Raw genomic sequence first — 23,654 nt, 5'->3', positions numbered from 1 at the left:
CCAACAGCTATAGCTGCCAGCAGTGATCATTGTGCTCTGCCAGCAGGGAATGCTCCCCACTGGCAGAACACAATAGCACTGGACAAGGGATTCCCCCATCAACACTGAATGTGTAACACTTCAAGAATATCTATCGTTATTGCATCATAAAAGCAATATAACATTGTGGGACATGAGAAAAGTCAACGCGTTTCACTCTACAGTAGCACTTATTCATGATTCATGTCATGATGTAGCATGAAACGTGTTGACTTTTCTTGTGCCTCACAGTGTTTTTTTTTTCTGTATTATGTTGCTTTCATGATGTAATAAAGATGGACATTCTTAACCTGTTCCAGCTGAGTGTACACAGATATGCGTACTCAGTTTTCGGGGGTTATACCGGGATGATGCCCGCAGCTGCAGACATCATCCCGGTACCTTGGTTTACAGCGGGCGATTGGCTATCCAGGGATAACAACCGATGCGGCTAAAGGCCGCTCGGCTGTTATCCCGGAGGAGCGGGAGGGTATGTCCCTCCATGTAGCCGATGAATGCCCGCTTCTTCCCCCTCCCTTCTGCAGACATTCAGAAGTTGCAGGAGGAAAATGGAGGGCATTGGTTCCTCTACATCAGGCATATGCACTTAGCAGACCTCCAGTTGTTGCAAAACTACAAGTCCCATAATGCCTCTGCCTCTGGGTGTCATGCTTGTGACTGTCTTGCGATGCCTCATGGGACTTGTAGTTCTGCAACAGCTGGAGGTCCGCTAATTGCATATCCCTGCTCTACATGCTACTCCCGCTGCTTTCTTTTCCATGTCCTGCTGCCCCTCTCCCCTCCTGCTCGCCCCTCTGTAACGCTACTGGGTTTCCCCCTCCCACCGGATGCTGCAGGGGATGTGTCAGATGTAAGAGCGGAGAAGGGGCTGGTAAATGTGTCATAAAATAAATGTGTCAAAATGGTAAAAAAGTGATAAAACAGCAACAACAAAAAAAAACTACTGACACCAGTAGTGGAACTACCAGATTTGCACTTGCAACTGGCCTCTGGTGTTCCACCACTGTGGGGGGACCCCAAGACAGCAGGAAGGTAGCCCGCTGCGGGACCATAATAAAGGGTCCCACAATGGGAGTACAGAGCCCTAGGATCAGTAGGAAGGGCCCCGGTCAGGGTGGGGGGGGGCCTTCGATGATTTCTTGCACCGGGGTCCTGAAGGTTCTAGTTATTTCTCTGCCTGACTCCATCCTATATGTCAAGAACTAATTTCAGTAAACAAGCCCCGGTCTAGTCACTTTGTGGAGGAATCAAATGTGTCTTTTACAGTGAATGCTAATGGAGAATGGAGTGTAAAGCCACGGTGATAATGAAGTAAGCAAAAGAGAGTAACATCTGCATAAAGACAAAAAAGCAGCCAATTTGGTAGAGGGAGCGATGGTGGTCAGTGTCAGAAGGCCCGTTGAAGAAGTGGACTGATGACTGTTTGATCTGCCCTTACTAACAGTTGGGACCCTATCTTAGGACTCGCATATTGTATTGTGGCTTCCCTCCATGCCCTTGAAGGCAACCCCCCTTATACCTACCTAAACCCAATCTCGATCCAGCGCTGACTACAGGAGCAGCCGTTCTCTCCCTCTTCACTGGCCATGAAGTCAGCAGTTGGAGCCATTGGATCCTGCTGCTGTCAATCACAGTACAGGGGGCAGGGCTGAACTATGATCTGTGTCTCTGCTATGGGGACACTCAGCAGGGGGAAGGAGCTAGAAGCCCTGGCAGGGGACATAAGAAGAGGAGGATCAAGGCCAGAGCAGGTAAGTATGACATATTTGTTATTCCCTTTAAAATCACTTTCCGTAAGCAAACATAACAGTTTGCTGGATTGCGTGCAATCCCCCCATGCCGCCAACATATTTTTCCTGTGTGTTGATCATCACTGCAAGTGAAAAAAAATCCCACATTTTTGGTTATACCCAGAACAGTAACAGAGTGGAACATCATTTAGTGGAAACAATATATTCACACTCTTTATTTTTCCTGTTTACCGTTATCATCGATTGTGAAAGTAAAAGAAAATCCTGAATTTTGGGCTGACACCAGTACAGTAATAGAAGGAAAATCTTCCAGTAGGGACACTAGTTCTGGTGACAACCAGGGATTCCCTCACTTTGTAGAGGCTTCCTCTCACTTCCTATGGAACAGGAAGTGAAGTAAAATCTCCCAAATTGCATACAGATGACAAAAACAAGCCAGACAGGGGTTATAATATTTAATTTTTGCCTTTACTTCTACTTTCAGGCACTCCTGTTATGGGTTGACACCTGTGTACCAATGGTGCCTCCTTGTTGTCACCCTGACACATGACCTTTCTATGGAGGTGGCTAGTTCAACTCACATTGCACAGGCATGATCAATATCACCATCATGTAATTCATTTAGGGTTTACATCTACTTTAAAAGTTTTGCGGAATGAATAAATGGATGTGAATAAATAATTGGAGCAAGTGGTCTGTCCAGTACTACTCACATAACCAAAATGGTTAGACCATTGGCCAGTCCAATAGACCTTTTTCTCCAGGGAAGGAAAGTGCTACAAATATTTTATTACTCTTTATTTATCTAAAAAATATTGTTAACCGCCTGTCAAACCCAGGAGACCCTTTAACAAAGTCTATACACCCCGGGGACGGGAAGAACTGGAAAGTCTCTATACCACTTTGATTGGCTGCCACAGAGGTCACATGAATGGAGCTGGTCCTACCAGCTCCCAATTGTTAGTAGAGACTGAGAGCTGTCTTTGACACCTCGGTGAGCGCGCTCTCATCACAGAAAGCTCTACCGCCCATTGATGCATATGGCGTGTTGGCGCTAAAGCTCACACTCTTTGCCAACCCACATATGTGTTATGTGGACGTCAAGAGGTATTCATAGTTTTATGGTAACATTTGAGTATCAGTCCACTTTAACAACGTAACATCAAGATTTAGAAGTCCAACTTTTCCACTTCTGGTGCCTCTTTCTACATCCAGTGGAGTCTATGATTGACGAGCCATAAGCTCATCTTTGTGCGTTCACATTATTCCTACTGATGAAATCTCTTCCATCAACGCGGCTTAATAACAGCATACTCCGTCTCAGGCTCCATCATCTCCATACTGGGTTTAGGTTTCATCATTGCAAAATTGATGCTGGCATACTGCACTTCCCCGCAGTTCATGTATACTGTCCCATCATCTTGCGCCAAGTTTTTATTCGGGATCTGCTGAGATATTTCACCATTCTGTTTCAGAAACAAAAAAAAAGTTGATAAGCTATTTATTTGGTTATTCTACTAAAGGCAGCAAATAGCGAGGTTCATGGAGGAAGGTAAGTCTTTGGGAATGTATGGTGGGAAATGATTAAAGACAATATTTTCAAAAGTACAGTTGTCCTTTATCACCCAACCTCCACTAATATATAAATATGTGTTTATGGAATTATATGGTCTCTATTTGGCTCTCCATCTTCCCATCAACTCTGACCAGCTCCCCTGTCCCTACTGAAGAAAAGCTTCCCCACAACATGATGCTGCCACCAGCATGTTTCACGGTGGGGATGGTGTGTTCAGGGTGATGTGCAGTGTTAGTTTTCCACCACACATAGCGATTTTTAGGCCAAAAAGTAAAATTTTGGTCTCATCTGACCAGAGCACCCTCTTTCACATGTTTGCTGTGTCCCCCACATGGTTTCCCACAAACTGCAAAGGGGATTTCTTATGGCTTTCTTTCAACAATGTCTTTCTTCTTGCCGCTCTTCCATAAAGGGCAGATTTGTGGAGAGCACGACTAATAGTTGTCCCGTGGACAGATTCTCTCACCTGAGCTGTAGATCTCTGCAGCTCCTCCAGAGTTACCATGGGCCTCTTGGCTGCTTCTCTGATTAATAATCTTCTTGCCCAGCCTGTCAGTTTTAGGTGGACGGCCATGTCTTGGTAGGTTTGCAGTTGTGCCATACTATTTCCATTTTCGGATGGTGGATTGAACAGAGCTCTGTGAGATGTTCATAGTTTAGGATTTTTTTTTTTATAACCTAACCCTGCTTTAAACTTCTCCACAACTTTATCCCTGACCTGTCTGGTGTGTTCCTTGGCCTTCATGATGCTGCTTGTTCACTAAGGTTCTCTAAGAAACCTCTGAGGGCTTCATAGAACAGCTGTATTTATACTGGGATTAAATTAAACACAGATGGACACTATTTACTAATTCGGTGACTTCTGAAGGCAATGGGTTCCACTAGATTTTAGTTAGGGGTATCAGAGTAAAAGGGGAGGGGGGGGGGGGGTGAATACAAATGCATGCCACACTTTTCACATATTTATTTGTAAAAAAAATTGAAAACCATTTATCATTTTCTTTCCACTTCACAATTATATGCCCCTTTGTGTTGGTCTGTCACATAAAATACATTTACGTTTATCGTTTATGGATGTAACATGACAAAATGTGGGAAATGATGGTATGAATACTTTTTCAAGGCACTGTACAATGATAGGTAATGTACTATAGACTCTACTTACATTACAGAATACACTGGCGTTACTGTATATGGCGTCCTGGCTGTTAGAAGTCAGCTCCTTCTCGTCTTTACTTTCTTGTTTTAACTTCCTCCTACGAACACAAAGACGCTGATCTTGTTACTTTCCAGGAACTGAAATGTTAGTACGGCGGTTTATAATAACCCCGTGTTTGTTATATATGAATAGTGCTAATTGAAGGATACGGTGACAGCCCACTTACCTCCTGAAGTATTGTAATACGATAAACGCAGTGCCCAATATCACTGAAACAGCGAGAACAACAGACACGGCAGCTATCATCCCCAATGAGGACTTTTCTGACAAAGCTACAAAAAAAAAAAAAGGTTATTGCATAAGACTTTTTCAGAAGATTTTTTTTCTACTTCTCCGACCCCCATTGGGAAATCTCAGGGCTCATTCAAACCAGATGCATTGGATTCTGCTTGAGATGTTATAGTGACAGGGATCCCAGCTGGAGGATTTTTTTCCCTCACTTCTTGCTCTAAAAAAAAGCATTAAAAAAAAAAACTCTAGATTCCCCATAATTTTCTGTCTCATTGCCCTCCCTACTGGGGATACAGACAGCAATAAAAACTCGACAGGGTGTCAAACCATTCACCAATTCACACAAAACAAATCAAAACTGTCTTTACATACACTTAAACTGCAGTAGGAAAAATTCAGACCTCTTGCCCTGCCACACAAGGTTGTACTGTGGCAGAGCTGTGTAAATTCAAGGACTGAATGTAAAAAAATACAAAAGCAATATTAAAAACAATATTATTTACCACCCCTGTTAGCCCCTGTACACACGGTCTGAGATTTCGACAACCAAATCCGTTGGATTTTGTCCGTCGGATCTTGTCCGAAACTGTTGCATACACACGGTCGGACTAAGTTGTCGAAAAATCCGATCATTCAGAACGTGATGACGTAATTTCGTTACGACGGGACTACGTTCAGGCTAGTAGCCAATAGCTTTGATGTAGGAATTTGATCTGAGCATGCGATCCGATCCGATCAAAATTCTCTACACATTATCGGAGTATGTCCGATCGAACCAGTTGGCCGGGAAATATTTCCAACATGTTGGAAAATTGGGTCCGACGGATATTCCGACGGAATCAGTCCGATGCATACCACACACAGTCGGATTATCCGACAACACGGTCCGATAGGACACATTCTAAGACTGTTGCTGGGTTCTGCTTCTCTGGATGTGATGTCAGAAACCCTAGTAAACGCAAAGCTGTCATTCAAGTGACACTCTATAGCAGTGTGGCAAACTGCCCAGGGGACAAAAGTGGCCCTTTGCCTGCCTTTATCTGGCCCTTGGGGCAGTATTACTCCCCCTGACACCAATGCAGGGTCACTGCTCCTCCCACTTTCACCAATGATGGGGCTCCATTCTTCCCAATGATGCCAATAATGATGCACTATTCCTCCCATGGACACCAACGATGGGGCACTATTCCTCAGTGATGGGGCACTATTCCTCAGTGATGGGCACTATTCTTCCCAAAGACACCATTGATCGGGCACTATTCCTCCCACTGACACCAGCAATAGGGCACTATTCCTTCCACTGACACCAATGATGGAGCACTATTCCTCAATGATGGAGCACTATTCCTCCCACTGACACCAACAATGGGGCACTATTCCTCCCACTGACACCAACAATAGGGCACTATTCCTCCCACTGACACCAATGATGGAGCACTATTCTCAATGATGGAGCACTAATCCTCCCACTGACACCAGCAATGGGGCACTATTCCTCCCACTGACACCAACAATAGGGCACTATTCCTCCCACTGACACCAATGATGGAGCACTATTCCTCAATGATAGGGCACTATTCCTCCCACTGACACCAATGATGGAGCACTATTCCTCAATGATAGGGCACTATTCCTCCCACTAACAGCAATGATGGGGTACCATTCCTCCCCCTGACATCAACAATAGGGCACCATTCCTCCTGATGACACCAATAATGGGGCACTATCCCTCCCACTGACACAAATAATAGGGCATTATTCTTCCCAATGACATCAATGATGGGATACAATTCCTCCCACTGACATCAACAATGGGGCACTATTCCTCCCACTGACACCAACAATGGGGCCCTATTCCTCCCACTGACACCAATGATGTTGCACTATTCCTCAGTGATGGGGCACTATTCTTCCCACTAACACCAATGATAGGGTGTCATTCCTCCCCCTGACTAGTGATGGCCGAACGGTTCGCCCGGCGGTCGTTTCGCGGCGAATTTCCGACTTTCGCCGTCCGCGGGTTCGAACGCCTTTTTCCGTCGTTCGCCCCGGCGGACTTACGTGTTTAATGTATACAAGAACTTTAACCTTTCGTGACACGTTTATCATGTGTTACAGGACAACCAATTGAGACATGACAGCTCATGGACACTTGGACATTCCCCCTAACCTATAAATACACCCGATCCGGTGGCCATTTTACATTCTTTCTTCTGTCACTGTAGGGAAAGGATCCTGTGTGGAGTAGGGACAGAGAAAACGCTAGCTATTTGGTACACAAAAGTTCTTTTCAGGACTGGTATAGGTGTTAGGTCAGCAGCCTGAGTTTCTTTTGTCAGTTTAGATAAAGGGACAGAGCGCTGTATGCTGCTATTTTAGGGACAGCTCAGCCAGATTAGTCTTTCTTCATCATCATCATCATCATCATCATTAGCTGTTACTATCAGGTCCACAAAAGAGCTGTTCCAGCTAATCGTTCCAGCCTACTCTTTTTTGCCAATTTGTATAGGGACAGGCAGGAAGCAGTGTGTCAGGCAGTGAGGATAATTTTAAAGACTTGCTGTTACTATTAGTTCCACAAAGGTTCTTTTCAGGACTGGTATCAGTGGTACGGTAATAGGCTTGTACACGTATAATATTCTTTCTTCCAAATATAGAAAGAATATTATACTTGACTGCTGCCCTTCTGCTGCAGTCTGCTAATCATTCACAACTCACTTGTTCCACAAAGCTCTTTATCAGGACTGGTAACTTGGTCTGTCTAGGGTGCTACGGTACATAGGCTTGGGTGCGGTACAGTCTGCTGTTCTGTAAGGACCGCTATCGGTCCACAATACATAGGGTTGCCGTGCACTACTGCTGACCGCTGCCCTATACTGCAGCAGTCCTTCAGCGGTATAGGGACTGACGCACAGTCTGCTAAACACTAATACACAACCTGCTTGGTCCACAAAAGTTCTTATAAGGACTGGTAACTTGGTATAGGGTGCTACGGTACATAGGCCTGAGTGCAGTACAGTCTGCTGTTCTGTAAGGACCGCTATCGGTCCACAATACATAGGGTTGCCGTGCACTACTGCTGACCGCTGCCCTATACTGCAGCAGTCCTTCATTGGTATAGGGACTGACGTACAGTCTGCTAATCACTAACACACAACCTGCTTGGTCCACAAAAGTTCTTATAAGGACTGGTAACTTGGTATAGGGTGCTACGGTACATAGGCCTGAGTGCGTTACAGTCTGCTGTTCTGTAAGGACCGCTATCGGTCCACAATACATAGGGTTGCCGTGCACTACTGCTGACCGCTGCCCTATACTGCAGCAGTCCTTCATTGGTATAGGGACTGACGTACAGTCTGCTAATCACTAACACACAACCTGCTTGGTCCACAAAAGTTCTTATAAGGACTGGTAACTTGGTATAGGGTGCTACGGTACATAGGCCTGAGTGCGTTACAGTCTGCTGTTCTGTAAGGACCGCTATCGGTCCACAATACATAGGGTTGCCGTGCACTACTGCTGACCGCTGCCCTATACTGCAGCAGTCCTTCAGCGGTATAGGGACTGACGTACAGTCTGCTAAACACTAATACACAACCTGCTTGGTCCACAAAAGTTCTTATAAGGACTGGTAACTTGGTATAGGGTGCTACGGTACATAGGCTTGAGTGCGGTACAGTCTGCTGTTCTGTAAGGACCACTATCGGTCCACAATAGATAGGGTTGACGTGCACCACTGCTGACCGCTCACCTATACTGCAGCAGTCCTTCAGCGGTATAGGGACTGACGTACAGTCTGCTAATCACTAACACACAACCTGCTTGTTCCACAAAAGTTCTTATAAGGACTGGTAACTTGGTATAGGGTGCTACGGTACATAGGCCTGAGTGCGTTACAGTCTGCTGTTCTGTAAGGACCGCTATCGGTCCACAATACATAGGGTTGCCGTGCACTACTGCTGACCGCTGCCCTATACTGCAGCAGTCCTTCATTGGTATAGGGACTGACGTACAGTCTGCTAATCACTAACACACAACCTGCTTGGTCCACAAAAGTTCTTATAAGGACTGGTAACTTGGTATAGGGTGCTACGGTACATAGGCCTGAGTGCAGTACAGTCTGCTGTTCTGTAAGGACCGCTATCGGTCCACAATACATAGGGTTGCCGTGCACTACTGCTGACCGCTGCCCTATACTGCAGCAGTCCTTCATTGGTATAGGGACTGACGTACAGTCTGCTAATCACTAACACACAACCTGCTTGGTCCACAAAAGTTCTTATAAGGACTGGTAACTTGGTATAGGGTGCTACGGTACATAGGCCTGAGTGCAGTACAGTCTGCTGTTCTGTAAGGACCGCTATCGGTCCACAATACATAGGGTTGCCGTGCACTACTGCTGACCGCTGCCCTATACTGCAGCAGTCCTTCATTGGTATAGGGACTGACGTACAGTCTGCTAATCACTAACACACAACCTGCTTGGTCCACAAAAGTTCTTATAAGGACTGGTAACTTGGTATAGGGTGCTACGGTACATAGGCCTGAGTGCGTTACAGTCTGCTGTTCTGTAAGGACCGCTATCGGTCCACAATACATAGGGTTGCCGTGCACTACTGCTGACCGCTGCCCTATACTGCAGCAGTCCTTCATTGGTATAGGGACTGACGTACAGTCTGCTAATCACTAACACACAACCTGCTTGGTCCACAAAAGTTCTTATAAGGACTGGTAACTTGGTATAGGGTGCTACGGTACATAGGCCTGAGTGCGTTACAGTCTGCTGTTCTGTAAGGACCGCTATCGGTCCACAATACATAGGGTTGCCGTGCACTACTGCTGACCGCTGCCCTATACTGCAGCAGTCCTTCATTGGTATAGGGACTGACGTACAGTCTGCTAATCACTAACACACAACCTGCTTGGTCCACAAAAGTTCTTATAAGGACTGGTAACTTGGTATAGGGTGCTACGGTACATAGGCCTGAGTGCGTTACAGTCTGCTGTTCTGTAAGGACCGCTATCGGTCCACAATAGATAGGGTTGACGTGCACCACTGCTGACCGCTCACCTATACTGCAGCAGTCCTTCAGCGGTATAGGGACTGACGTACAGTCTGCTAATCACTAACACACAACCTGCTTGTTCCACAAAAGTTCTTATAAGGACTGGTAACTTGGTATAGGGTGCTACGGTACATAGGCCTGAGTGCAGTACAGTCTGCTGTTCTGTAAGGACCGCTATCGGTCCACAATACATAGGGTTGCCGTGCACTACTGCTGACCGCTGCCCTATACTGCAGCAGTCCTTCAGCGGTATAGGGACTGACGTACAGTCTGCTAAACACTAATACACAACCTGCTTGGTCCACAAAAGTTCTTATAAGGACTGGTAACTTGGTATAGGGTGCTACGGTACATAGGCTTGAGTGCGGTACAGTCTGCTGTTCTGTAAGGACCGCTATCGGTCCACAATACATAGGGTTGCCGTGCACTACTGCTGACCGCTGCCCTATACTGCAGCAGTCCTTCATTGGTATAGGGACTGACGTACAGTCTGCTAATCACTAACACACAACCTGCTTGGTCCACAAAAGTTCTTATAAGGACTGGTAACTTGGTATAGGGTGCTACGGTACATAGGCCTGAGTGCAGTACAGTCTGCTGTTCTGTAAGGACCGCTATCGGTCCACAATACATAGGGTTGCCGTGCACTACTGCTGACCGCTGCCCTATACTGCAGCAGTCCTTCATTGGTATAGGGACTGACGTACAGTCTGCTAATCACTAACACACAACCTGCTTGGTCCACAAAAGTTCTTATAAGGACTGGTAACTTGGTATAGGGTGCTACGGTACATAGGCCTGAGTGCGTTACAGTCTGCTGTTCTGTAAGGACCGCTATCGGTCCACAATACATAGGGTTGCCGTGCACTACTGCTGACCGCTGCCCTATACTGCAGCAGTCCTTCAGCGGTATAGGGACTGACGTACAGTCTGCTAAACACTAATACACAACCTGCTTGGTCCACAAAAGTTCTTATAAGGACTGGTAACTTGGTATAGGGTGCTACGGTACATAGGCTTGAGTGCGGTACAGTCTGCTGTTCTGTAAGGACCGCTATCGGTCCACAATACATAGGGTTGCCGTGCACTACTGCTGACCGCTGCCCTATACTGCAGCAGTCCTTCATTGGTATAGGGACTGACGTACAGTCTGCTAATCACTAACACACAACCTGCTTGGTCCACAAAAGTTCTTATAAGGACTGGTAACTTGGTATAGGGTGCTACGGTACATAGGCTTGAGTGCGGTACAGTCTGCTGTTCTGTAAGGACCGCTATAGGTCCACAATAGATAGGGTTGACGTGCACCACTGCTGACCGCTCACCTATACTGCAGCAGTCCTTCAGCGGTATAGGGACTAAGAGTTTTGTCACAGGGTCATTTAAAAAATGACATGCAGAGGAAGAGGCAGGCCCTTCCGCAGGGGTGGTAGGGGTAGGGCAGGAGCAACAGGCTTGAGCCAAAGTGGGAAGTTGCAGAAGGTGCGTTCAATTACTTTAAAGGATGCACCAGACTTGGTTGAGTGGCTCGCTCAGCCTTACTCTTCTGCACCCTCCTCATCCTCTCGATCTGCACCCTCTTCTTCACTCTCTGCTATGTGCACCCCCAAAGACACTACCACCAACAACACGACCACCACCACCACCACCACATACCTTCCGCTTGAGTCACTGGAATTATTTTCCGATCCATATCAAGAGGACATTTCTGATGCGCAGCCACTCTTGGTATTGGATCAGGAAGAGGAGGTAGCAACAAGCGCTACTCAGCAGTCTGACGCCAGTACCCAGATCAGCCCAAGGAGGAGGTTGGTCCCCGGTGTTGCTGCCTACTCTACTTATAGCGGTGGGGAAGGTGACGTTGATGATGACGTGTCTAGTGATGTCACGTGGGTGCCCACAAGAGAGGAAGAGGAGGGGAGTTCAGAGGGAGATATGGACCAGCAGATAGGGAGGAGAAGCAGCAATGACTTACATTGCACAGCAGGGACAAAGCAGACTGCAAATGTATCAGGAGCGAGTCATCGACCATGTACGGTCACATCTGGCGCTCCCAGGACACCGGCACATGGCTCCGCAGTGTGGGCTTTTTTTAACGTGTCCGCTGCTGACAATAGCGTTGCCATCTGCAATCTTTGCAGTCAACGCGTTAGTCGCGGTAAGCCCAATACTCACCTAGGGACGACCGCCTTAAGAAGGCACATGAGCAGCCATCACCGAGCCCAGTGGGAGCAACGGAACACACAAAGCCACACTGCAGGCTCTCACCGTCCAGCCTCGTCTTCTACTTCTCCTTCTCCTCTCTCCTCACAATTGTCCTCCACTCCACCTTCCATCACGCCAAGCTCACATTTTTCTGCAAAAAGGCAGGCTTCCGTGGGCCTAATGTTTGAGCGTAAAAAAATGATGACGCCGGATAACCCTCTTGCCCAACGGTTGGCGGCTGGCTTGTCAGAACTCATAGCCCGCCAACTACTGCCATATAAACTGGTGGACTCGGAGGCCTTTCGCAAATTTGTGGCCATTGGAACACCACAATGGAAGGTCCCAGGAAGGAAGTATTTCTCAGAGAAGGGCATCCCAGAGCTATATGGCCATGTTCAGCGGCAAGTGAATGTATCTCTGGCACACAGTGTCGGTGCCAAGATACATCTGACCACAGACACGTGGTCTAGCAAACACGGGCAGGGAAGGTATATCAGTTTTACTGCCCACTGGGTGAACCTTCTGACGGCCGTCAAGCATGTAACCCGTGGCACCCGTGTAGATTTGGTTTTACCGCCACGGATTGCATGCAGGCCTGACTCTTCTTCTCCTCCTCCTACTCCATCCTCCTCCCTCTCCTCCTCAGCTGCCTCCTCCTTTTCCGCTGCTAGCGTCTCTTCCACTGCACCGCCCAAGCTCCCCAGAACCTATTCCACATGCCAGGTGAGACGTTGCCATGCCGTGCTGCGTCTGTTGTGCCTGGAAGCAAAGAGCCACACTGGCCCGGCACTCCTTTCAGCTTTGCGTTCACAGGCAGATGAGTGGCTAACACCGCTCAATTTGACAGTTGGTAAAGTGGTGTGTGACAACGGTGCCAATCTGCTTAGCGCATTGAAACAGGGCAAAATCACGCACGTGCCGTGCATGGCACACGTCTTAAACTTGGTCGTGCAGCGATTCCTTGTCAAATACCCTGGGGTCCAGGACATCTTGCGGCAGGCAAGGAAAATCTCGGCCCATTTCAGAAGATCTTACACGGCCATGGCTCGCCTTGCTGACATTCAGCGGCGACACCATCTGCCGGTCAGACGTCTTATTTGCGATTGCCCGACGCGATGGAACTCAACCTTCTATATGCTTGATAGGCTGCTCCAGCAGAAACGTGCAGTTAACGTCTACCTGTATGAACTCTGCGAAAGAAACGGTTCTGGGGAGCTGGGTTTTTTTTCACCGCGCCAGTGGCTGCTCATGCGCGACACATGCAGACTTCTGCGGCCATTTGAGGAGATCACCAAACTGGTCAGTCGCAGCCATGGCGCCATCAGTGACATGGTACCTTATGCCTTCTTTCTGGAGCGTGCATTGCGTCGTGTCATTGATCAGGCTGTGGAGGAGCAGGAGCGGGAAGATGAGGAAGTCGCAATGCTGGATGAATTCCCAGGGGGGGCTACTCTATCTGAGACAAGTCAACAACAGGAGTCTGATGAGGAGTCAGAGGAGGATGGTGCCGGGGCGGATGAGCAGGAGCAAGAAGAGCATGCTTTAAACCTTTCTGGGATCCCTGTTGTGCGAGGATGGGGAGAGGAGAATGAAGAGGACGACATTATCCTGGATGATGAGCAGGAGCCAGGCCACCACACCGCTTCCACTTTAGTGCAAATGGGGGCCTTCATGCTCCAGTGTTTTAATAGGGACCCCCGTATAAAAAGCATGAGGGTCAAGGACCAGTACTGGGTGGCAACGTACTTAGACCCCCGGTACAAACACAAAATGGCGGAAATGTTACCGCCGTCGCAGAGGGCTGTCAGAATGCAGCACTTCCAGGCCTTGCTTCGAGAAATGCTGCATTCTGCTTTTGCGTGCGCTGGCAGAGGAGCAATTCCCACTCCCAGAGAAGGATTTGCGGGTACCAATCCAACAGCGCCTGCAAGAAGAGGCCGGTTTGAAGATGTGTTGGTGACTTCGGATATGAGGTCATTCTTTCAGCCGACCCATCGACAGGTGTCATCCGGATCCAGCATCAGGGAACGCCTAGACCGTCAGGTGTCCGACTACATTGGGTTAACGGCCGATGTGGACGCTCTGAGGAGTGATGAACCCCTAGACTACTGGGTGGGCAGGCTTGACCTCTGGCCAGAGCTTGCCCAATTTGCAATCGAACTGTTGGCTTGCCCCTCATCCAGTGTCCTGTCCGAAAGGACGTTCAGCGCAGCAGGGGGGATTGTGACCGATAAGCGTACTCGCCTAGCTCACCACAGTGTTAACTACCTCACATTTCTAAAAATGAATGAGGCATGGATCTCGGAGGAATTCAACACATGTGATCAGTAGACCATGTATATGTCTATAAACAATTTTTGGAATCAAGCACACAGACCTTCTTAATTCATTTGGCTCACTTCCCTGACCCAAAAAAGCACACCGTACTATATGCCCCTACCCTCCTCTTTGAAGAGGTTGAGCGGTGTCATATTTCTACTGGGGCTGCTTATTATGAGGGGTTCCCACCATCCCTGTGCTGTGCTGACTTCCTCCTGGGTGTTCTTATTATGAGGGGATCACACCATCCCTGTGCTGTGCTGACTTCCTCCTGGGGGTTCTTATTATGAGGGGATCACACCATCCCTGTGCTGTGCTGACTTCCTCCTGGGGCTGCTTACGGTGCTGCTGTCAGCGCTGTATGTCACGGAGCTGCTGTCAGCGCTGTATGTCACGGAGCTGCTGTCAGCGCTGTATGTCACGGAGCTGCTGTCAGCGCTGTATGTCACGGAGCTGCTGTCAGCGCTGTATGTCACGGAGCTGCTGTCAGCGCTGTATGTCACGGAGCTGCTGTCAGCGCTGTATGTCACGGAGCTGCTGTCAGCGCTGTATGTCACGGAGCTGCTGTCAGCGCTGTATGTCACGGAGCTGCTGTCAGCGCTGTATGTCACGGAGCTGCTGTCAGCGCTGTATGTCACGGAGCTGCTGTCAGCGCTGTATGTCACGGAGCTGCTGTCAGCGCTGTATGTCACGGTGCTGCTGTCAGCGCTGTATGTCACGGAGCTGCTGTCAGCGCTGTATGTCACGGAGCTGCTGTCAGTGCTGTATGTCACGGAGCTGCTGTCAGCGCTGTATGTCACGGAGCTGCTGTCAGCGCTGTATGTCACGGAGCTGCTGTCAGCGCTGTATGTCACGGTGCTGCTGTCAGCGCTGTATGTCACGGAGCTGCTGTCAGCGCTGTATGTCACGGAGCTGCTGTCAGCGCTGTATGTCACGGAGCTGCTGTCAGCGCTGTATGTCACGGAGCTGCTGTCAGCGCTGTATGTCACGGAGCTGCTGTCAGCGCTGTATGTCACGGAGCTGCTGTCAGCGCTGTATGTCACGGAGCTGCTGTCAGCGCTGTATGTCACGGAGCTGCTGTCAGCGCTGTATGTCACGGTGCTGATGTCAGTGCTCTGTATTACGGTGCTGCTGTCAGTGCTCTGTATCTCCTGCACCCTCTTGTTTGCCTACCCTGGTCCCTGACCTTCCCTCTCCTCCATTGCCTTCATTAGCTCCATAGTCCTGAATTGTCAGAACAATTTCCCAAATAAAAAAAAAATGCTTGTAGTTATCGATCCCAAATTCACCTCATACATGTATTATGCTATTGTCCAGGTGGTGGGACTACGTGCTACCCCCTAATAATTACCCCGTGGCCGCAAATTCGACCTAAAGGTTTGCGAAATTCGCCTCCCATTGAAGTCAATGGAGCCCGCGGCGAACGGTCGTTTTCGCGAACGTTTGTGCCCGTTCGCGTTTCGCGTTCGCGAAACGTCCCGTCGGAAGTTCGTCCATCACTACCCCTGACATCAACAATAGGGCACCATTCCTCCTGATGACACCAATGATGGGGCCCTATTCCTCCCACTGACACAAACAATAGGGCATTATTCTTCCCAATGACATTAATGATTCCTCCCACTGACATCAACAATGGGGCACTATTCATCTCACAGACACCAATGATAGGGCATTGTTTATTCCACTGATGCCAAGATTATTTCTACTCCAACTGGCCACAGTTTGACACACATAAAGCCTTTAGGACAGCAAACTGTCCCTTTGTTTAAAAAGTCTGGAGACCCCGTTCTATTGTATTCTGCTTTGCTCCTCCCCCATGGTTATGTAGGGATGTGAGGGTGGAGGAGCTGGGCCAGCACAGAGAGTAATTAGACTCTCCCAGAAGAGGAGAGGGCCATCATCTGCAAGGAGGGAGTGAGCTGCGCTAGTGACTCAATACTTCCTGGAGTAGTCCAAATTCCTAACAAGTTCAAAAGAAATATTGCCAGTAAATATATTTAAAAAATGATAGAAATGAAAAACAAATGCAATTAGGCATTCAGAATACTTAATTTGTCTATACATTTGTCTATGCTTTTACTTGCAATTGAATAAGTCACTGACAGAGTCTATTTAAAACTCATCTCCAGGTAAAATCTAATAGAGTATAGATGGGGAGGGAGTTGGGCAGTCTGGAGAGCTGCTTTAAGAAGAAGGCACCATGATAAGAGATGGAAACAAATCAAACTGAACACAAGAACCATACAAATGATGCCCAAAGAAAAAAAGAAAAATCAAGAATAAAAAAAGTCTGCATTATGCATTCATTTATACATCTATGGAGTTCCTCATTTGCCCAGGCCATGGTTAGGGATGTGTTCAGATCCTAGTCCGATTCTACCCTTAGCAAGTCCACCAAGAAGTTGTCACCTGCACTGCCCCAATAATCTGCAGCCAGGGCATTCTCCATCCTGCAGTCACACCTATTATATTCAGCTACGGGCCGAGGAATGCCCTGGCTGCAGATGACTAGACTAGGAGAGGTGATGGCTTCCTGGTATGATGGCCAAAGTAGGTTCGGACTAGGATTCCAACATGCCTGAGCTCATCAGTAGTAATGGTATAGCTCCCTGGTATCAAACCTGTGGCTCTTTGGCACTTTTTGCACAGCCCCCTGAGCCCCTGCAAGCATTAATCTGTGTTTCCCTATTGCCCTGTTATGTAGTGATTTCTAGCAGACTCATGCCTCCAGTCGATGACTGTCTCCGAAAACATATCTCCAATAAGTCCTATAGCATGTCCACAATCCCTAACCATCTCATGTATCATGTTCACAGTCTTTGACCATCTTTTTAATCATGTCTATAGTCGGCTGGTGCTGTATAATTTGGGGGGGGGGGGGGGGGGGGGCAAACAAGAATATTCATTTGCTATTGTCACACAACTGGGTGGGCTCAGTACTGCGTCCTCGAGCCCACCCTTTTTTAAGTCAATTAGAGCCCCAGGCTCTAATCGTGTGCTTAAAAAAAAAACATTGGAATCCATGCGTCTGGTGCCCTGCACGTAGAATAGGGGTTGGACGCATGGATTAGAGGGAGCGGAGCCCTTGCGCCCCTAATGGATGAGCCACCACTGCTAAGGTCTCTGACCACCCCCTGTATTATGTCCACAATCTCTGACCATCTCCTGTATCATGTCCACAATCTCTGACCATCTACTGTCTACAGTCTCTCACCATTTCTAGTATCATGTCCACAGTCTCTTACCATCTCCTGTATCATGTCCACAATCTCTGACCATCTATTGTTTACAGTCTCTGACCATCTTCTGTATCGTGTCCGCAACCTCTGACCATCTCCCAGTGGCGTAACTAGAACCTTCAGGGCCCCGATGCAAGAAACCATGAAGGGCCCCCCTGAACCCCAGCCAGGGCCCTTCCCTCCGAGTCCGGCGGTGGAACTCCAGGGCGTGGTCACAGGTATGACGTTTGTGAGCCCTGTAGTTCCACCACTGGTATCAGTAGTTTTTATTTATTTATTTTTTTACATTTTTAGGTGCCCCTATTGGGGGACTGTCCCTAGGCAGGATTGGGTCCCCGTCCCCAGAAAAGATGAGGTCCTTTTCTCCAGGGCAGATGAAGTTACTGCCCCCAGGTGAGAAGGGGTCCCTGTCCCCGGGGGATGTGGGGGTCCCTGTCCCCAGGTGAGAAGGGGTCCCTGTCCCCAGGGGATGTGGGGGTCCCTGTCCCCACGTGAGACGGGGTCCCTGTCCCCAGGGGGATATGGAGGGGGTATGTAATAGTGTGTGCTAGCTGCCTATGCTGCTGCCGGCCATATGTAGAAGGGGCTGCATGGGCCCCCTGCATCACAGGGCCCAGTTGCAGTCGCGACTGCTGCACCCCCTATAGTTACGCCCCTGCCATCTCCTGTATCATGTCCACAATGTCTGACCATCTACTGTATCATGTCCACAATCTCTGACCATCTACTGTCTACAGTCTCTCACCATCTCTAATACCATGTCCACAGTCTCTGACCATCTGTTGTATCATGTCCACAATCGCTGACCACCTCCTGTATTACGTCCACAATCTCTGACCATCTACTGTCTACAGTCTCTGATCATCTCCTGTATCATGTCTGCAACCTCTGAACATCTCCTGTATCATGTCCGCAACCTATGACCATCTCCTGTATCATGTCCACAACCTCTGACCATCTCCTGTATCATGTCCGCAACCTCTGACCATCTTCCGCATCATGTCCACAGTCTCTAGTTATCTTTTGGATGATATCCAATTTCTGACCATCACCTGTATCATATCCATCCCCTGTTGTGTGTCTGCTGTGACCAGTGGCCCCCATATCAAGAAGTTGACCACCACTGGAATAGCTAGTAGTAGTTAAGCCCCGTACACACGAGCGGACTTATGTCCGACAGACGTCCGAAGGAGTTCTGCCGGAGTTCTGCCGGAGTTCTGACAGAGTTCTGACGGACTTTCCGAATGAGCGGACTTGGCCACACACAATCACACCAAACTCCGACGGATTCGAACGTGATGACGTACGACTGGACTCGAATAAGGAAGTTCATAGCCAGTAGCCAATAGCTGCCCTAGCGTCGGTTTTAGTCCGTCGGAATAGCATACACACGAGCGAATTTTTCGGTAGGAACTGGGTCCGGCGGAGTTCCGTCGGAAAAATTTGAAGCATGTTCCATTTTCTAAAGTCTGTCAGACTTTTGCGAATCAAAAGTCCGTTGCAGCCCACACGCGATCGAATAGTCTGCCGGAATCATTCCGTCAGACTTTGGATGTTGAAAAGTCCGCTCGTGTGTACGGGGCTTAACACTTTTAATTAACTTGTTCCTCAATATTTAAGAGATTATGATGAGCTTTTTCAAGCTGCTTCATATCCATCTTTTTAATTGTGATTTCATTTTTGTTTAAATGTTTTTTCCAAATGGCCTCACCTTCATTAGGTTGATCTGCCCATACATTTTTCAACATTATCCAAATAAAGTTTAAAAGAAAAAAAAATGGAGGCGAGTACTTACACTTCTTACTTAGCAAAGGTAGCATACATTTTTCATACTGATTAGAACTTATACATTCTATAGACGGGAAATCCTTTTGGTTAAAAGGAAGGCTCAGCGTGCTATTGGTCTCTGCTTTTATTCTAGAAGTGGTAATTTGGATGCCATTATCTGAAGTGTTGTAGGATTTCCCATCAATCTTCCACTGGATGTTGGCCACTGGAAATGATTCAACGATACAAGAACATTTTATATGATGTTCTGCTTCTTTGCAAGTGGAATTTTTTCCAGAAACAGACCTGGGTCCAACTGGCCAAACAAAAATGTGGGAAAAAAGATTATGCGTAAAAAAAAAGATGAAAATGTATTTGAAAAGATTATGATTTTAGGCCAAAATATACAGTATATGTATGATTAGAGAGTGGTACAGTTTCCCTTAAATCAAGATAAATGACAGTAACAACATATAATAACAATATCTTTTTTTTTCTTACGTACAGGTCACCTTGATGGTAACAGAGGCAGATGAATTCCCAAGTTTGTTTTCGGCCTGGCAAATATATGACCCATCATCACTGAGCAGTATTTCGGAAAAGCTGATTTCCCCATTTTGGTTTGTGTTGAAATGTGTTTGATTTTTGTAAGTTGTTGACCACTTCAATTTCGCTGGTGGAAAACTTTCCGCGGCACATCGTAGAGAAAGAGAAGATCCTTCTTTGATATAAATTGTTGTATTCCCATCAATGGGGCAGTCTGGAAGGTGAGAGAAGTAAGAAATTATATTGTTTAGACTTAGCAACTGTTAATTTCATTAAACAGTTGGGGATAGTCATTGACCACATTATCAGTTACATCCTTCTGGAAGAACAAGTGGCCAGTGGCAATGCTGAGATGGGCCAATTTGTGTGCATTTGTCTGCCTGGATATAAAAAAAAAAAAAAAATAACTCTTTAATCAATGCAAAGGCAAACGGTAAATTATGCTGAAGTTGATCCACTTTCCGGTCTAATGTCCATATACATCAGGGGCGGACTGGGCCAGAGGGCAGTTGTTCCCCCCCCCCCCCCGGGCCGCACTGATGCCCCATAACCACTTGACCTCTGGAAGATTTTCCCCCCTTAATGACCTGACCAGGCCATTTTTTGCAATATGGCACTGCGTTAATTTAACTGACAATTGCGCAGTCGTGCGACACTGTACCCGAATAAAATAAATGTCCTTTTTTTCCCACAAATAGAGCTTCCTTTTGATGGTATTTGAACACCTCTGCAGTTTTTATTTTTTGCGCTATAAATAAAAAAAAAACATAATTTCTTTTAAAACTTTATTTTTCTGCTATAAAACAAATCCAATAAAAAAATTGAAAAAAATTGAATTTCTTCATCAATTTAGGCCAATCTGTATTCTGCTACATATTTTTGGTAAAAATAAAAATTCCAATAAGCATTTATTGATTGGTTTGCGCAAAAGTTATAGCATCTACAAACGATGGGATAGATTTATTTATTTTACTAGTAATAGTGGCGATCAGTGACTTATAGCAGGACTTCAATATTGCAGCAGACAAATTGGACACTAACTGACGCTTTTGACCCTTTTTGGGGACCAATGACACTAAAGCCCTGTACACACGAGCACAATGTCGGGAACATTATATTGGCTGATATTCGACCCATGTGTCCGTCCATGCTATGTTTGAGCGGACTGTTTGCCAAAACTCGGTACAAAAGGTAAACCGCGCTACTCAAGCAACAAAAGAAAGCAACCTATAAGCAGCAACCCTAATCGTAATACTCCGATATCAAACTAAATAGGTGAACAAAATGAGCTGCGCTAAAAACAATGAAACTAGAAAATAATCAAACACCAAAAAACCTAATCAACCTATACCAATAAACGTAAAAACAATATTAAATTGACAGAAAAATGTGATTAGTGAATAGTATACATGAATACTAACGTATCGTCATAAAGTGAATAAAATGTATACTAGACCTAAAATGACATTAATGTGAGTATTACAAAGAAAACCCCCACAATAATTAATGTAGATTGACACAAAAAAAGGGTTATAATGTGTGCTAGATTTAAACGAATAGTATTAACTAAAATAATATTCAAAAAACCATAAAAAGTTCATATGTGATGAAAAAAATATTTTTATATAGTCCCAAGATTAATATTGGTTCTTCAAACTTGACATAAAGGTGCAAAAATATCCACAAATGCATCCCGTGAACACGTCCGTTCGTGACGAAACGCGCGTAGGGAGATAGGCGTTCTGACGTCTCCGCGTTCTACGCCCAACCAGGAAGTGCGGGCGGCACACGAGTCCGGCCGGCTCGTTTTTATATGATCGTTTTTTCTTTACGCATGTGAGTGTAAATCTTTTAAACTTTACTTTATTAAACCAAGTGGTTTTACGCTATGCGAGTGTCTTTGATTTTTTATATGATCCACGATACCTTCGTTCCCGGACTGGAGGCTTCGTATTGGAGATAGAGACAGCGTGGTGTCAGCAATCTACGACACCTTCGTTTCTTGATTGGAGGCTTCATATTGGAGATGGAGATGGTGGGATGCCTGTGACGGTTCACCCAGAAACCTCTGTGCTGTTGCCTTACTGATCTCACTAACACTGGGATCTAAAGCTCTGGTAAGCAGCCCCTCTTCTCACTGGTGGAGGATTGTTTTGAAAAAAATTTTTTGTTTTTATATACACGCATTTGTGGATATTTTTGCACCTTTATGTCAAGTTTGAAGAACCAATATTAATCTTGGGACTATATAAAAATATTTTTTTCATCACATATGAACTTTTTATGGTTTTTTGAATATTATTTTAGTTAATACTATTCGTTTAAATCTAGCACACATTATAACCCTTTTTTTGTGTCAATCTACATTAATTATTGTGGGGGTTTTCTTTGTAATACTCACATTAATGTCATTTTAGGTCTAGTATACATTTTATTCACTTTATGACGATACGTTAGTATTCATGTATACTATTCACTAATCACATTTTTCTGTCAATTTAATATTGTTTTTACGTTTATTGGTATAGGTTGATTAGGTTTTTTGGTGTTTGATTATTTTCTAGTTTCATTGTTTTTAGCGCAGCTCATTTTGTTCACCTATTTGTTTGCCAAAACTGTTTGACGGACAAAGTTGGGCGAACAGTCCGCGCGTGTGTACGCGGCCTTTGTCTTCTAGCCAATCCCTGCTGTGTCTGCACCAGCAGCCCCACCCATACTCCACCCCCTGATGTGGACAAAGGCGACAAATTGGAGGACACACACACGCCAGATCCTGCAAAATTGGTGAGTCCACCGTCCAACACGCCCCCCCCCCCCCCCCCAACCTTTACAATTGATTGTGTCCTTCCCTTGCCTCTGCTGCACTGAGTCTCTGATTGCAAAAGACTGCCATTCCTGTGAAAAGCAATCCCCACACAGATTTCTTTTTAGCCGCATTTTACAGGTGGTGACCACCTGTTTTAACTCCTTCAATGTTGCATCACCCCCACCACAACCATTATAATAAATAAATATTTGTACCTTTTGGTGTGAAACAATGGATCTGAGGTTCCCGAGGTGCATCTAAAATGAAACAGAACACAGCTGTAAAATCTGCTTTTCAAACTATTTGTATTTCTGTTCAGCCTGTCTTGTGATTTACACACCACTGCCAGGCACCATAGCCAGGAGGGTGACACCTCAAGTCATCATTGCAGCTTTTTAAGGTCCTGTGTCACTTACTTGCTCAATGGACTATGGAAGAGAATCATGACATTGTCCCTTGTGCTCATTAATTCTGATAGCTACCTGAACAGCTCCCTATGCAGCTCTCAGTGTATGAGAATTTGTTCTGGGTAATTTAATGTAGGCTTACACAAAGTGCCACATAATTGTGAAGTGGAAGGAAAATTCTAAATAGTTTTCAAAATGTTTTACAAATAATTATGTGAAAAGTGTGGCGTGAATTTGTATTCAGCCCCCCTTTACTCTGATACCCCCAACTAAATTCTAGTGGAACCAATTGCCTTCAGAAGTCACCTAATTAGTCAATAGAGTCCACCTGTGTGTATTCACAGTATAAATACAGCTGTTCTCTGACGCCTTCAGAGGTTTTTTAGAGAACCTTATGCCCTGTACACACGAGCGGACTTTTCAACATCCAAAGTCCGACGGACTGATTCCGTCAGACTATCCGATCGTGTGTGGGCTGCA

The 23,654-nt window shown here is 46.4% G+C and overlaps 1 protein-coding gene across 3 annotated transcripts in view; it reads right to left on the bottom strand.

Moving 5' to 3' along the window:
* Positions 1-2,230: 2,230 nt before the first annotated feature.
* LOC143933770 (sialic acid-binding Ig-like lectin 16) overlaps positions 2,231-23,654 on the bottom strand; it is a 63,130-nt gene continuing 41,706 nt past the window's right edge. For 2 of the 3 annotated variants that reach the window (XM_077456768.1, XM_077456767.1), the window contains 6 exons: positions 22,983-23,024; positions 19,921-20,175; positions 19,444-19,731; positions 4,752-4,857; positions 4,532-4,622; positions 2,231-3,256 (listed from right to left, as the gene is read on the bottom strand). In XM_077456768.1, the coding sequence (XP_077312894.1) occupies positions 3,080-3,256; positions 4,532-4,622; positions 4,752-4,857; positions 19,444-19,731; positions 19,921-20,175; positions 22,983-23,024 (959 nt within the window). In that variant the 3' untranslated portion in view covers positions 2,231-3,079. The remainder of the gene's footprint in view (positions 3,257-4,531; positions 4,623-4,751; positions 4,858-19,443; positions 19,732-19,920; positions 20,176-22,982; positions 23,025-23,654) is intronic. The other variant, XM_077456771.1, reaches the window with a different exon arrangement.

The sequence above is a fragment of the Lithobates pipiens genome, unplaced genomic scaffold, assembly GCF_037356315.1.
Source record: "Lithobates pipiens isolate NorthernLeopardFrog02 unplaced genomic scaffold, aLitPip1_a1.2 Scaffold_27, whole genome shotgun sequence".
Lineage (NCBI taxonomy): Eukaryota > Metazoa > Chordata > Amphibia > Anura > Ranidae > Lithobates > Lithobates pipiens.
This window is presented reverse-complemented; position numbering and strand designations above follow the sequence as displayed.